The sequence below is a fragment of the Xenia sp. Carnegie-2017 genome, unplaced genomic scaffold (genome assembly GCF_021976095.1).
Source record: "Xenia sp. Carnegie-2017 unplaced genomic scaffold, XeniaSp_v1 HiC_scaffold_20, whole genome shotgun sequence".
NCBI classification, from domain to species: Eukaryota; Metazoa; Cnidaria; class Anthozoa; order Malacalcyonacea; family Xeniidae; genus Xenia; species Xenia sp. Carnegie-2017.
This window is the reverse complement of record NW_025813483.1, coordinates 16,104,823-16,121,163: the sequence shown is the minus strand read 5'-3', so window position 1 is coordinate 16,121,163 and position 16,341 is coordinate 16,104,823. Positions and strand designations below refer to the sequence as shown.

The following is a 16,341-nucleotide window of genomic DNA, read 5'->3' as shown; positions in this document are numbered from 1 at the left end:
TTCAAAGTCACCGTCCACATTATAAAAAAATACTCATTGGGCTGGAACAAGATGTTTGTAATTTTATGCTGTGACATGGAAATATTTCCAAGTTGAAACCTCCAACTTTCAATATTCAATAAACAAGTGAAGTGTCCATTTAAATGAAAAACTGCCCCAAAATCTTGAGCTCCCCCAACCATTATTCATTTCTTTAAACATCTATTGTCTTTGCATCGAGAAACTGTGGAAAATTTGCATAGCACGACTAAATATGCAGACTGGCTTTACGTCACTGTGTGCGTGTGTGCGTGCACGATGAAACATCATTTATTCCGTACTGGTTTTCTAGGGTTTTCTTATTGTCTTTTTACTAAAGGAAGATAAAATAAAAATACTCTTATAAAAAAAAATGAACACTGTAATAACGGCACAACATAACCGACAGCCTCGTTATAACTGCAGGACAATTGTGATGTCATACAGGTCATTTTAATGTAAAAGTTACGCCATGCCAGCCAAAAATCCATTGTTATATGAATGTTAAGGGTGTGGCTCCACACCACCTATATAAATTTACTATGAACTCTAAACAATGCTAGAACAATGCTGGCCCACAAAAGCTATTCTCTGTGGGTTTGACCAAGAAAGCTTAGTTCTACGTTTTTTATTTCTTCATTATAGGAATAAATCTGATTTACAGATTTTTTAACTCTTAACGATGTACAAAATTGTTTTCTTCTGACAAAAAAGAGATCGCTCGAGAGTTGTATTTATGAAATGTCGTTTGTTATTTGCTGTGTCACATAGATGAACAATGACAACAATATAAAATGAGTCTGACATCACTTCCTGAAGTATGCTGACATATAAATGTCCTTCTTGTGTTGTTGTTAAATGACCACCACTTGTCAAACAGGGCTATTGCGTTAACTTTCGAAGCAGTATAGCCTTTCATGCTGTATTTTGCGTAAATATAATGCAGCCAACAGTAGAATCAAACTGTCCTGTTGATTTTGGCAAGTGTGTGTAATGAGCGATAGTGAAACAAAAACACACAAACCTTTCAAACTTCGTAAAACATTCGGTAAGAACAATTTCGTCGACGTCATGTCAATTTAATGTTCTTTTTTTTTCTGTGAGATTCATTTTGTATCATTCTACTTATCGTGTTTAGGCGAGAGGCAAGCTGAAGCTACTAATATTCGTGAAAAGTTTCCTGCAAAAATACCAGTACGTGAAGCTCAGCATGTTAAGAGCAATTCACTAACGGACATAATTTCTACTTTGGAGTCTATCGATTGTAAATGTTGATGGCATTTTGCATGTCAGTATTCGGTTGCGAATATAACATTTATAAACTCACATCTAGGTCATTGTCGAAAGATATCATAAAGAGAAAAGTTTACCCGAATTGGATAAAACGAAATTTTTGGTTCCTGAACAATTAACCATTGGTCAATTTGTAACTATTATCAGGTAAGTGTGTCAGTTAAAATATATTTTGCATTGATATAGAACTAAGGTAATGGGTCTTTACAATATCACAAGTATACTTGAAATATATGGCATAAATATTTTATTGTGAGCAGACGGTTTAGAATTTCCCATTGCGCAATAACCCAGGAAAGTTGCTGCGTACATGCAGCGTCATTTGCGGTTAACCTGGATTAAGAAAAGCATGTCATTAATTGTTGACCTATTGACAAAGATTATTGTGTTGAGAAGATACTTCTTGGTTAATTAGTTGTTCATTAATTTGCTCTGTAATTTTTGTATTGTTTCTTAAATAATGTTTTGGGTATACATGGGTGTATCTAGGTGCAATGATTGTGGTACACAGGGTGTGCCTAGGTACAATTAGACAACTTACTCTTTTATCTGTTCTTTCTTAAACAAAGCACAATCATTACTTATTTTTGGTGTAGTTTTGCCAGAATTGGGATTTCAAACTTGTTTTAAGTAAATGTTTGTAGTTAAGAAAAAGAAGTTCACTCTCTTTCAGAAATCGAATGAAACTGACATCAAACCAAGCATTCTATCTTATTGTGAACAATAAAAGTTTTGCTTGTTTGTCAACAACTATGTTGCAACTTTATAATGCTGATAAGGATGAAGATGGGTTCCTTTATATGTTATATGCTTCCCAGGAGATGTTTGGCTAAAATACTAGTGTCATTATCAAGGGTACACAGCTCACTAAACCATACTTTTCCCGTATACAACATGCAATCTTAGTGATAATACAAACCTTATATCATAAATGCACAAAAATATCTATTTGATATTTTATTTACTGTGGGACAGGTTCATGATATTCTCACACCAAGTTAAAAATTTGATATAACAGACATGTTTTGAATTTGAAAGTTTTTTCCTGAAACAATTGTTAACTTGATCCCAACAAGCTATTCTATCAATATTTTACACCATTGTGTGATGTCACATTCAAGATTATGCAATCAAATTACATTAATTTGAAATCGTCAAGCAATACAGTGTATTGTAATACATAGCAAGAGACGAGTCAGTAAACTTTGTCAATATTTCTTGTCTCTGGTTATGAGCTTGCTGAAGAAATTTTGAGCACTTTTACTTTATTTTGGCTATATTATAGAACAACCACACTTCAGGAACATAATGGGAGTCCACATGTACAATTGTTTCAGGACTTTTCTTTGAAGTAGATGAAAGTTCATTGTTATAAATTACTTAACATAACATAGATGGCATTGCAAAATAGGATCATTAACATTAGTATGTCATAAGTAGGAAATTGTTTACATTATAACTGATAAATAAAAACGTAGCTAGTTTAAATATAGGAACACTTTAAAGAGCATTTTTTCATTAAAGAAAATATCTTGACTGATCATTGTAGCATAGATTATAGATAGATTTATCATTTCGTTACTTGGAAACGAGGCCAAAATTCTCAGTTTTGTTTTGGGCAACTGTGCATGTTTCTCTAAGTCAACATTGTCAATGGTATTTTCAATTTCAAAACAATCTATAATATTGGATGAAATTTTCTTTTATTTTACAAAAAAAAATTTTTAACTTATGAAAATTGTATTCAACATTACTAATAAAAGATAATAACGGCAGTAGGAAGAAGAACAGTACGAGATCTGAGCCTTCTTTTCTACGTGAAATAAAAGATCCCGTGTTGTTTTCATATTTTTAAAAATTGTGACAAAACGTTCAAACATGATATACAATGCGATCTTTTCTATGAATGCAGCTCCGAAATTTATAAACGTTTTTTTTTGAGGACAACCACGCAGGGGACGGGACTTTAATTACCGTGAGATGTTTTCTTGCTTTGAAATATTTATCTGTTTGTCGGTTTAGTGACTCTCATTGCAAGCACATAACAAATATTGTAAATTTCTTAATTTATGTTATTGAAATAAGTATCATGACACAATTATTTTTCTAGAAACAAAACATCTTTAGGGGATGGCAATTCGTTCCCGTTCCGTTTCTCTAATTTTAATTTGGAGTACACGTTTATGGTTTCGGAAGAAATAACAAATAATACTCGCAACTTTTGCCACTCTAAGGTTTTTGAATGCGTAACTAGTGTCGCGTCTTTAAAATTGCGAGGGCAAATTTTGACATCTGCCTTGACCCTATCAAACGTCGCACTTAATTAATTATTTCGAAAGCTTGAAATGCATTAGTCAGTCAAGCACATTATATTAAACAGTATTTATAGTGGAGAGCGACATCATGTCAGGCACTTGACATTCAGCGAATAACAGTTGACGTAGAGTAAGAGTGGGACTTGGATTAAACTTTGAAGTACTGACGAAAGAAATTATGACCCAATTTTTGACAACTATGTTATATCATGGATTGTTATTAATGGTTGTACGTGAATTCGTGTTGCCAATTGCTTCGCATCAAGTCAATGATGGCAATTACATCGTTCCCCGGACAACTATAGAACTATCAGGCAGCTCAAACGCATCTGGTGGTAAGAAATCTTCTAATTTTTTTCTTGTACATTGCTATTCAGTTTTGTCTATATCACCAACATGGTGTATATATGTACGAAATGAGTGCATAATATATAATAGTTATGCAAGGAAATGTAGCCGGCGTCGGTTATCCTGTTACTCATGCTGTTTATCCATGCGGTTCGGCTCCTTATATCCCTCCATAGACAAATCACATTTCATTAGAGATGGCAAACGATACAGTTTTGATTTATGGTTTATATTAACAATATTTCATGTTGTTAATAATATTTATCAATCTAACAATGAATTATATAATGTGTGGGTTCTATTTTCAAGCTGCTGCAGATGAAAAAATATTTCCATCTCGATAGTGTCTTTATATGTGTTTTCTGGCTCCCTGAGATCACCAGAACGCAAAGTTTTCATACTTTCGTGCAGGTTTATTGACATTTTTTCATCATAAACAATCGTGAACGTTTTTGGCGTGTAGGTGCTAATTGTTTGCTTTATCGTGTGAAATATTTGTCTGGATTTTTATACTTTGCTAGGTGCAGTTATGTCATTACGTTTATAGAACTTCATTGTCTAATGAGAGTTTTGATGGATAAAGTAATATGATTTGTTGTACAGAAACCTTTAATCCGTTCATCATTATCGTGCAATTTTCTGCATTGTAAAATCCTCCAGTACGGAACACATGGCCCAAAGTACGACTTCACATCGACGATAATTTCACGTTACATTTATGCATTTAGTAGTTATAAACATCACTGCCACTTTACAAAACAATTTAATGGTGAATGTGTAAATTCACTGTTGATAATGTGCATTTAAATTGAAACATTCACCACACCACACCACGCACTTTAATGATAATTTGCAGGAAAAAATTCCAATTGACCCCGTCTTTTGACAACACTTCGAGTGATTATTATGAAGGAAAATGCGCATGATTTTAGGGGGAAATGTCTATTAGACCTTTCTAAACGTTATATATCGTGAGAAGAATTCGCAAACGGTGGGCATGTGTGCTTCTTGCGCGCAGTGGTTTCAGCTGTCGATTGACATTTACATAATGATATCCAAGTCAAAGGAACCGACCCAGCGGTGTCTTTTGTACATCAAATAAAAGGACTTCTATGTATGTAAATACATCCATTATCAGTTGCTTTAGAACACTTAAACCAAAACAACAACGTCATATTGCTTAAAGGCAGTTGTGAACAAAGTCAGTGTGAACATCTATGACAATCTTTATCGAATGTTAGATAACAGTCCCAAAAACCATCGATGGGCCATGATTACGATCGATTGATACTATACCTGAGTTATACTTATCACTTTTGAGTGTAACATTTGTGATGGAAATATTTATGCATTTATGAGATCGGAAAATAATATTTTTATGTTTTTCCTATCAGACAAAAAGATCAATTTGTTCGATGGAGCAGGTCTGATTGTTCGTTGATACAACTCTCGCGTCATAAGAATAAACAGTAGAGATACTTACACCGGCTTCTTTGAGGTTTTCTTTTATTCATACAATCCTGTAAATTTCATCTTCTGGTCATTAACTAAGAACATTTCAAGTTACATACCAAAAAGTACATGAAAATAAAAAGAAAAACATGTTATTCTGAGTGACATATCTTTTCTGTCGTTTGCATGTTGGTTGTAAGCTAGTTACCTTGCTGTACTTCATTTTACATTTTCGTATAAGGTTATTAATAAAAACAGACGAACTTTACCAGTTTTCTTCCTGAGGACCTTTTTGTTTGAAATATGCCGACACTCAAGTAATGTCCTGTGAATATTATTCAAGTGCAGTGAGGGTGAGGCTTTAAAAAAATTATAAAACTTTATAATTTTTTTCAATATCTCAAAATACTAAAACTTTAACACGAAATTTTGTCTGGTGCATAGAATATAGAAGTCATGGCATTGAACAACACTGTTACACAGATTTTTTGCGACCAGAAATGTGAATAGCAATTAGCAAACAAGTTTTGGCTTTTGTTTGGCCAATTTGTGAAAAATATGAAGTGATCAAATCATGCGTATTTATTGCATTGTGATGATTGAAATAAGTCTATTCCTGGCTTTGCAAGCAGTGCATGTTGTTTTCTGTAACGTTCACATGTCTAACTATATTTACAATAAAAAATGATTTGGCGCAGATTCACTTTCTGTTGTGTGCATAGGAAATTTTTCATATTGTTTTACACACGATGCAAGTCAGACTGTCAGACCGCCCTGCCGTCAAGAATCTTGCGTGCATATAATCTTTTTATTGATAAGGTCAAGACAGTGAAAGCTACATTAGAACAGTAGATTGCTGTATCATGAATTGCGATAGAATGATAAAAGTGCTTCAATGGGGTTACCGTCCTTTAAAAACAGATTAATTGTTGTAATTGCTAATTTACACAAATGATAACTAATTTGTGGAAAATCTGTATAGTTGGAGTAAATATGATGATTCTTCTTTCATTAGATTGCACACCTACTCTGAATTAAATTGCTACTAGATACTGCGTGTATGCATTTCCTCGTAAATGCGTTTAAACTTATAAATGAGCCCTTTTCTTTTATTCGTTGTTCATATCTTATAAGCTGGAGAAAAAATACAACAAAACTCCAGCTATGATTATAACATGACAGTACAAGAAAAGAAACTTGCTCAATATATAATGCTTGACAGGTGACAGCTAAAAAAATCTGCTATGAAATTTGATAGCTTTATCAGAGACAAATATAACCTAAAATTTAATACAAAACATCATGATTTCACTCATGCAAAGCAAGATAAAAAAAACTCACTTCGGTTACCATTTATAAGATATTCATCTTGGTTCCGCTAATACACAGATAACTTTCACTGTGGAATTTAAACTTTTGACAAAACAGAAAGCTTTATTTAAAATTGTCAGAAACATTTGGGATATAAGACGACAGTCTGGACTTGCATTGATAATGGTTGTTTGTGACTGCACAAGCTGATTAAGTCTAATAGCCCACAAGAATCAGGTATTTGACACATGAAGGACAAGCTTCTTTATGGTAAAATCACTTGTTGTTCATCCAAAATGTGTTATAAGTGTACCAATGCATACATTAACTGACTCATTTTAATGATTGACACTTGTTTGTACATAGCTTTTACGCAATATTCTTGTATAGTTTACATCTTGTGGTGTTTTCATTAATTCTTGTCCAAAATTAACATGTTTACCAAATAGAGAACTTTATCTAATCATACACATGTGGTTTTTATTCAACTCAATCATTTTTTGGTCAATTAACTACGAGACATGTTAGCAGATAATTTACGACTTGTTTAATTTAAAAACATTGGTTCATTAAATTTACCTGTCGCTGCAAGTCACTCGGAGCTATTTCATCAATTTATTCTGCTGTATTTCCAATGTTATTTTAATTACGACGATAATCCATTAAGTCTTCTCGTATTATATCTTGCGCTGTCCTTCACATGATTGCTTGCAACAAATCACCATTACAGAAATAAAATTTCAAATTCTTAAACATCTGCGTTTAAAAATTGGTTTTACTGCTGCAGGCATTTCTCATTTTGTAAAATTCTTGTTTTAATGCGTTTAACTCTCGTTCTGGTCATATGAAGGGAGAAATGGACCACCTTGCTCTTCCAAGTCGAAGCAAATTAGCAAATTCTTTAACCAGACAAATATAACCGTGCTTTTATAACTTGAATTATAGGAGGACATAGGAAAATATGTCAGACAAATGTAACCGTGGTTTTATGACTTGAATTATAGGAGGACATAGGAAAATATGTCAGACAAATATAACCGTGCTTTTATGACTTAAATTATAGGAGGACATAAGAAAATATGTCAGACAAATCTGGACTGTGAAATGTACACAAACAACCAATGTTGCTTGACTATATCAGGCTTCTCAAAATGTCGTAAACGTTGCAAGCCGAAAAATAAATTAAGGAAATTCCGTCCTGGGAAAGGAAGTATGTTTCTTTACATTGTAAAATCTTTAAAAGTCTTGCATACACTTTTTTTCTCGTTATTGTGACTGCGAAACATTTTGGGATAAGAACATTAAACAGACCTTTGCTTCACCAGTCTTGTTTCGCACCAATGATTAGTTAAATTTTTGATTTTGCAGAAATGAGGAAAAACAAATACAAAAACAGTCATAAAATAAAAAAAGTTTTTAGTGATGTTGGTAAGATATTTAATCTTTTTATTCGAGAATGAGTTAAGCTTTGACAATCATTATACTGTCATAAAATAGGCTGTGTTGTCAGCTCAGATGAAGTTTACAAAGAAGGAGAACTACTCGAAGCAAAAGATGGTTGTAACGAATGGTAAAAACACCAAAATTAAAATGGTTTATAGAAATTACTTCACTTAAAAAAGAACTGCAACACATGCTTGTGTTCAGTGGTATAATGAATTGCTTATTATTAACTCGTTTTTTAGCCAGTGTATAAGTGGAGAGTTGATTTGTACACAAAGATCGTGCACACCTGGTAAAACTATATTTCAAGTTATGTTCACAAGGTGACGTACGTGAATTTTTCCACTAATAGAAAATGAAACTATTTCTAAATTTACAGGAAGGTGTTGGTATAAAAACAAATTGTATGACGAAGGATATCAATTATCGCTTCATTATGGTTGTAAGAGATGGTATGTATTCATGAATGTATTGCTGCTTTACCAACTATTTCACGTTGTTGACTGTTTGTTTTATCTGTGTCTTTATTAAAGCATTTGTAAACATCAAAATTGGAACTGTACTGTCTATCCATGTTCTAAGAGTACAGAAGGTAGTGAATTTTATAAATTGTAAATTTATCTATATTCATCAAAAACCAGAAGAAGTCTCAACACATATATTAATAGTTTAGGCTGTCTAAAGGAACATAAAAACACAGCTGTAATTAGCCATGAAATTTGTTGCAACATCTTTGGATATGAAAGTGATTATTTTACCCTGTAAATTTATATTTTACAGAGCTCAAGAAGGCCCAGAACTCGACAGGAGCAGTAGTAACCACAATGATTGTAATGACAATGTTTGTTACCATCACATACATCTTGGTGCCGTAACTGACGTGTTATTTTAATCATTACTTGTACATACATGACTTGATGAGACAATGAAAATGTCTAAAGAAATTTTTTTATCCTCTAAATGTACATTGGTTTATCTGTTATTGAGAGATTGTAAATTCTTGCCAATATGTTAGCATCTTAATTAACTTCTGAAAACATATTGATGGAAGAGCGCATGTTGTTTTTTTTTCGTTAAAGCTGGTCGTATAACAACTCTCTTTATAGAGTCTTGGTTCACCGACATCAACAATTTACTCATTAAAAATGTTGATCATCTTTTAGATTTTAAAGATTATCTTAAGACTGGTGTAATTTGCAAACATTAACACCATTTACCGCTTAAAACGATTTCAAAAAACGATTTGGTTGATATTGCTATAGAAAAACAAATACTTGAGATGAATAAAAATTTTATGAAAAAATTCCTCACCTTTCTCATTTAAAAGGTTTTTCGCAGCTCATCTTTAAAGCACAAAATGATACTCGTTGCGGAGGGTGTTTATGCTTGCGTTCAAAGCTTTATCATGCTTGTGCTACAGTCAATAGTGAAAATTTAAAATCCATCATTGCAAGTCAGCGAATGTGTATTTCGTTCATGAAAGCTTTACCTTGGCCAAGAGGTTTCTGACACCAAAGTTGACTTTCTCCTCCTTTTCGCGTGCTTTTCATGTCAAAGATACTTCTGCTTTTACTCAAGTTTGGTTTGTATTTTTTTTCTCTGCAAGACTGCAACCGCTCACAGCTTGTGTTGAACTGTCAATCAAGCTGTGAGTTGTGTTAATGAAGAATGTGATTGGTTAATTATGTTAGCAGGTTAATGAGAATTTATTGATTATTGCACGATTCAAAGATGTTTTTGAGAAAAACTGTCGAAGGATAATAAGGCAACATTTTTTTGTTTTTTTCATGACAATAAAATTCAGCGTAAAATAAAAAGTATTGAAAGTAAGTCATGTTTTTTATAGCTGTCCTGTTTTTTAGGCAATCCGTTGGAAATATTTTTGCAGCTTAGACCGTGCGTGAAGGATTGTGGGTAGTGTAGCTAAAAACTGAAAAATGCCGTCGACTTTTAAAGAAATGAGTGAGGTAATTGGATGTTTTCGCCTTTAAAATAATCTTTGGTTTTGCTTTACACTTTTATATGATAACTAAAATATCTTTTTATTCTTAACAGAAGATACAGGTAACGGAAGGGTGTAGAATGCCTGTGAGAATGAACGATTCTGATGAATGGCGTAAGTTTTTGAGCCGCCATGTTTGTTGTTGACATATTTACTGTATTTGATAAACTTTTCATCAATCTGCGATCGACGTTTAAATTGATCATTTAAAGAAATAAGCTTTACTTTATGTCATAGCGCTTGCTGAAATCATCAGTATTCGTGAAAACGATGGCAAGAAAGAATATTATGTGCATTTTATTGACTGTAAGTGATCAAAGAACAAATTCTCAATAATGTAATTATTTAAAATGAGAGAACTCTATCAATGCCATAACTTATCAAAGGAGATTTTTGTTTGTAAAATTTTTAGAATATGTTTTTCAAACCAGTAAGGTTTTCACAAATCTTTGCAATTTAAAGGATTTTATCATTTGCATTTGTATTTTATCTGGGTGTGGCTTAGTTGCAGATTAATAAAAACTAAAAGATAGAAATTTGAAATCAATCCTGTTGCATAAAACAAGTGTAGAATATAAGACAAGCATGACATTAAGGTTGAGTGGTTTGTAAATAGTAAATAAAGTAAATTATGAAATGATTTCACTTGATGTAAGCAATAAAGATGACTCTAAATTATTTTTATTGAAGTAATGCATTCTCATCATGACTAACTACCATACAAAGCATAAGATTTAGTCATGATTTACTCAATTCAAGAAAACTTTTTTGCCGTTTCCTTGAAATGATTAAATAATGTTGTATTCAACAGTTAACAAGCGTTTGGATACTTGGGTCAGTGAGAAATCCCTGGATAAGGAGAAATTGCAGTTACCTAAGAAGGAAGAGAGTAGATCAAAAAGTAAGATTAGCAAAGGATCTGCTGGTACAAAGCCTGAATCGCCAGAGCGAGAAACCACTGCAACTAAGAAAGGCTTAATCAATCGCAAGAGAAAAGCTGCTGCTATTTCTGTTTCAGAAGAGGTATAATTCACCATTGAAGATTCATATTACTTATAAATAGATTGTGTTCAATGAAGTTTTCTCATTAGGTTGATGATGATAATTCAGGCAATAGTGTTAATGAAAAAATGAGTAATTTACGGACTGGTGGAAGCATGGTTCATGATCGTAGTCATGATGATGTTGTCACTCGAATGAAGAATATTAAGATGATTCAATTGGGTAAACATCTCATACAACCATGGTACTTTTCACCATATCCCGAGGAACTAACTAGAGTTCCAGTTGTTTATCTTTGTGAGTTTTGTCTAAAGTTTACCAAGAGTATGCACTGCTTGAAACGACATTGGGTAAGCTTTGAATTTTGTTCTGTGCAATTTTTCAGTAAAACATTTTGTTGTTGGTATAAACAAGATCCACCATTGTTTTAATGCTAGTTTTTAGCATTTACTATGAAAACATAATGCAAAATATTTGCTGACACATGTGTCTGTGCATATGTTGCAGACATTACGCAGTGTGCAGTCAGTAGTGAGAATTTAACCTGTTCAATATAGGTTAACACTTAACAAAATATATCATTCTTACTTGCTGAATAACTTGCATAACTTATTTTGTCATCCTTTCAATGTTTAAATTGTTTAATCTTTTAACAATGGGGTTAACCATTTTTTTCAGAGTAAATGTACATTACGTCATCCACCGGGCAATGAAATCTATCGGAAGCAAAATATATCATTCTTTGAAATTGATGGCAGGAAAAATAAGGTTTGAAATTATCATAAAGCTTTATCATGACTTTACTAACATCTGCACTAAACAATACTTCACGCTACACTTTGATGCATTTTCAAATTGTTTTTACCTTCTATTGCGACGTAAATAAGCCCATAAGCACATTGGGTAACTGCATCTATAAATACGTCCATAAATAAGGCAGCTATTAAATAGTCATTTTCATTGTACGATAGCCGAACTTAATTTAAGTAGAAAAAACTTTTTTTCAGTATTTCTCATGTTGAGCGTCATGTATCGTGATGAATCACGGCGTTTTTTCATTTTTTTACAGTTTTATGCTCAGAATCTCTGCCTTCTTGCAAAATTATTTTTGGATCACAAAACTTTGTTTTATGATACCGATCCCTTTCTATTTTACGTCATGACGCAATATGATAGCAAAGGCTTTCATATTGTCGGCTATTTTTCTAAGGTATGATAATTTACTGTTTAATTCTCATTTTACTTCATTAAGGCGATTCCATTGATTTTATTTGTTCAAAGTTGTGTCACATTTCATGGAATGAGAATTCATTCTAGTTCTCAATAAGAAAATGTAAATAACACATATAGTCAAAACGACCGTCGATGTTTTACAGGAAAAGGAATCAACCGAAGACTATAATGTTGCTTGTATACTTACTTTACCACAATACCAAAGAAAAGGTTATGGAAAATTGTTGATAGAATTCAGTAAGTCCATGTGTAGTCTACCTCAGTTAAATTTAAACGTCAAGAAACTATTTAACAACATATTTAATAGTAAGGTATTTATAGTTTCAAATGGTTTACATTCTATAACTTTTATATACAGTTTTTTATTAGTTTGGTAGGTGTAAGACCAGTATAACTAGTTAGCAGAGTGGTTTGTTGTAAATGATGCATTGTGTACATGTCAATATAGGTTACGAGTTATCAAAGTTTGAAGGGAAAACAGGAACACCAGAGAAACCACTCTCTGATCTCGGTTTACTTTCGTATCGAAGCTATTGGTCTCAAACTATCTTGGAGATTCTAATAAACCTTCAATCTGACGAAGGCAATCAACCGAGCATTACGATAAAGTAAGTTTTCTATCTCTAGATTATGGGGGCTTTCAATGAAGTCGTAAATAGGTTTTTTTCCCACTAGGATAATCGTGGAAAACCTTTAAACTGCTTAACTTAAATAAAAAAACTCTTCGCAGCCAATCTCAAATTAAGTTTGCATAAGTTCCCTGAAAGGCTGTCAGTATGAACTTATACTTCAAGTTTAATTATTGATTAGAATGTTGATAACCAGGACAAGCAGACAATTTTAAATAGAGCAAAGTAAAACAGATTCCGAATAGCGACATCTCTTTTTCTTGATATTCAAGATAATACAAGAGTGTAGACAACTGAATGTTTAATCTTTGCATTTATTCAAAGACATCATCAGACTAATTAGTTACATGTTTGTAAATGTAGATCGTCCAGGTTGGTATAGTCCTGAGAAGGACTGTTTTTGTAGTCCTGTTTTAACAGTTTTTATAGACTGTTTTTCGTCAGTCAACAACAACAACAACAGTCCTTTTTATAGACTGCGAAACGTCAGTCAACAACAATAAAAACAGTCCTTCTCAAGACTATACCAACCTGGACGATCTACATCTACAAACATGTAACGATACTCCCGGGTTCAAACCATTTACTTTACACTAATTAATAATGTGTAGTTGTATATATTAGGATGTTGTATGAACTTATAAATTATGTCATGGAGAAAATCATCAGTTAATGTCTTCTACGCAGACAGAATTACTGTAACTTGTGCGTTTTTGCCCATGCATACTGCTAACCGTCTAAAGTATACAACAAATATTCCCCTTTAGCGATATTTGTGAACGTACAAGTATTCGTAAAGAGGATGTTGTTTCTACTCTACAACACCTTGGCTTAATTCAATACTACAAAGGACAGTACATCCTTACATTTACAAAAGAAGTTGTCGAAGGTCACAAACGTGCGATGGCAAAACGCAAGACTCGCATTGATGCCAAAAATTTACATTGGACACCAAAAGATTGGGCAAAAAGGGGCAAATGGTAAATCTCTACTTTGATGTACTAGCATGACTTTATTATTACTTGCTGGCAAATCAATAATGCCCAAGCGCGTTTGCCAGGATTTTGGCAAAGATTTTGTTCTGCAGTAATGCAGTTGTTCAATAGTGGATATTTTGATGCTTAAAGAGCATTAAAAATGCAACTTGAACCAACAGTTTTTCATGAAGTGAAGAAACAACAGTAAGTTTATTGTAAGTTCTTTGTTTGCTAAAATATTATTCAAACATCTATACCTGATTGGTTACTTAAAGATTGTGAAACACATGTTAAGGATTTTGTGTGAAATCAAAAGCATAATTTACTTAAAAATAAATAAATGTATGATTAATGTACAGTCATATCAATGTATATATTAGTAAATAAGTATTTTTTAATGTACACATTTCATTGTATTCTGTGGCTTAGCACAACCTTAATCTTGCAACAACTGTAAAAAGTTAGTGGCCCAATGTAAATAAAATATCCCCTCCCTCCATCTGCGTTGATGTTATTTAAGCCATTCTTTCATGTATATACATGTTCTGGGTGAAATAGCTGATTTTTCATTGCATTTATCAATGACCTGAAAGAAATGCCATATTGAGGTGATGATGATAAAAATAAACATGACTTAAAAACAAACACTTACAGTATGAAATGCTAGTTATGACTTTTTCAAAAACTTACTGGACAAACACCACATGGGACACGAACAAATCCTGTAGAAGATATGATAGGTTTCACAGCTCTATACATCTTTTTCTCAACATAATCCCCTAATTTTCCTGAAGACTTATCATTGACAGTTGTCATCTCTAACTTTCCATCAAATACCAGTGTGTCTAGAATTGTTTCAATATCAGTGACCGACAACTGAACCTAAAGAAAAACCACTTCATTGTTTAAAAAAAATCATTGCTGCTATAAAAATGGGAAAGAATTTTGCATGTACCTTACTTATACCAAGGTTAGTTATGTAATTTGAAATCTCTTCAGATGAACCATATGAGGCATTTTTATGTACCAAAGGATCATTTGAAGATTTCTTTTGTTCTGCTGCCTTATAACATACATACAAAGCATTACAATAGTAATGTATTGTGTAGGATGATTATTTTTTTTCTACCTTTTGTTGCAAAAACTTAAAGCATTGTTGATTCAATACATCAACAAATTCTGATTCAAATTCCTGATTGCTATACCACGAGCCTCCTGTGATTGACTGGTCAGGTTCAAGATTAAAGAGCATATACACCTTCTTTTTTGATGCCTAAATAAAATGGGTTGATCCTCAGTGATCCTAGAAATGCTGTAACATGTACATTTATTTCATTTTTTGTACTTTTTTGATGCCTAAATAAACCAGGTTGATCCTCAGTGATCCCAGAAATGCCGTAAATGTACATTTATTTCATTATTTGTACTTATTACCGCAACAGATTTGATAGCCTTGATTAATTTCTTGCTTTCCAGTGTTTTCAAGATCTTGTTCACTTGTGCAAGTTGAAGATTACTTTTATAACGTATATCACGAATCCAAATTCCTGCAATGAACAAAAGCATGTGTTCATTTACTTGTATCACCTGTCATTGTTTGTAAAATTGCAAGCAGGAAAATTGCCAAACCTTTATTTGCAGCTTCTTCTATTATTTGATACACTAATTTTTCTTCCAAATCAAAACCTTTAACTTTCCTGAAATAACAACAACTGCATACACTAACCTTTACAACATAAATGACAATGGACAACTTTACTAACGAAACTGTTTCAGCATCCTTGTATCGATAGAGTAATGTTGATCCACTTTTAAGTAACTCTAAGCGACCCTACATGATAATACAACATTGAAATTACAAAGTACTTAGGCCTTGAAATAGCAAAGACATATTATTAATGACATCCTTGCATATCCCTGCTAACGTGTGAAGGTGGGGAAGTGATGTCACCATGACAAAATAGTTGCCTGGGGGATTTTTAAAGTAAGACTCTACACTGTCTACAAAATGAATTGTTAAAGTATAAGATCTACAATTCAGTTTACCGTCGACAAAAGTCGATTTATTGCCATGACCCGTTGTTGGGCTGGTACATTTGGCATACTTTGTTGTATAACAACGTCTGTGATTCCCTTTGCATTCTCTTGGCATAATGCAAGGATCTTACTTTCAAGATCAACAGCTTCTATAGATTCTTGTTTTACAACAATATCCGCGACTGCCATGGATGATAACTTTCTAAATAGGTTAAGTCTAGGTGGTATACAATACACTTTGGCTAACACGAAGTATCATAAAACCTGGCCTGCAGACCACT

At 32.8% G+C, this 16,341-nt stretch overlaps 2 protein-coding genes across 6 annotated transcripts; one reads left to right on the top strand and one right to left on the bottom strand.

The window, feature by feature from the left end:
• Window positions 1-835: 835 nt before the first annotated feature.
• Window positions 836-14,522, top strand: LOC124442600 (histone acetyltransferase KAT5-like). 4 transcript variants are annotated; one of them, XM_046993089.1, is made up of 18 exons: window positions 841-1,066; window positions 1,157-1,282; window positions 1,352-1,458; window positions 7,801-8,165; window positions 8,235-8,307; window positions 8,423-8,472; window positions 8,560-8,632; window positions 8,714-8,772; window positions 8,961-10,147; window positions 10,236-10,296; window positions 10,420-10,488; window positions 10,994-11,205; window positions 11,274-11,534; window positions 11,863-11,952; window positions 12,254-12,394; window positions 12,561-12,654; window positions 12,866-13,025; window positions 13,814-14,522. In XM_046993089.1, the coding sequence occupies exons 9-18, from the start codon at window positions 10,118-10,120 to the stop codon at window positions 14,028-14,030; spliced, it is 1,335 nt and encodes a 444-aa protein (XP_046849045.1). In that variant the 5' UTR covers window positions 841-1,066; window positions 1,157-1,282; window positions 1,352-1,458; window positions 7,801-8,165; window positions 8,235-8,307; window positions 8,423-8,472; window positions 8,560-8,632; window positions 8,714-8,772; window positions 8,961-10,117; the 3' UTR covers window positions 14,031-14,522. The 4 variants fall into 4 exon arrangements, with proteins under 4 accessions (XP_046849046.1, XP_046849045.1, XP_046849044.1 ...); XM_046993088.1 differs by lacking the exons at window positions 841-1,066; window positions 1,157-1,282; window positions 1,352-1,458 and adding an exon at window positions 2,145-3,961; XM_046993090.1 differs by lacking the exons at window positions 7,801-8,165; window positions 8,235-8,307; window positions 8,423-8,472 and having other exon boundaries at window positions 836-1,066.
• LOC124442601 (DNA-directed RNA polymerase III subunit RPC6-like) lies at window positions 14,203-16,285 on the bottom strand. 2 transcript variants are annotated; one of them, XM_046993093.1, is made up of 8 exons: window positions 16,070-16,285; window positions 15,787-15,854; window positions 15,653-15,720; window positions 15,458-15,570; window positions 15,153-15,296; window positions 14,979-15,086; window positions 14,714-14,905; window positions 14,203-14,609 (listed from the first exon to the last, which is right to left on the bottom strand). In XM_046993093.1, the coding sequence occupies exons 1-8, from the start codon at window positions 16,247-16,249 to the stop codon at window positions 14,535-14,537; spliced, it is 948 nt and encodes a 315-aa protein (XP_046849049.1). In that variant the 5' UTR covers window positions 16,250-16,285; the 3' UTR covers window positions 14,203-14,534. The 2 variants fall into 2 exon arrangements, with proteins under 2 accessions (XP_046849049.1, XP_046849048.1); XM_046993092.1 differs by having other exon boundaries at window positions 15,653-15,854.
• Window positions 16,286-16,341: the final 56 nt, after the last annotated feature.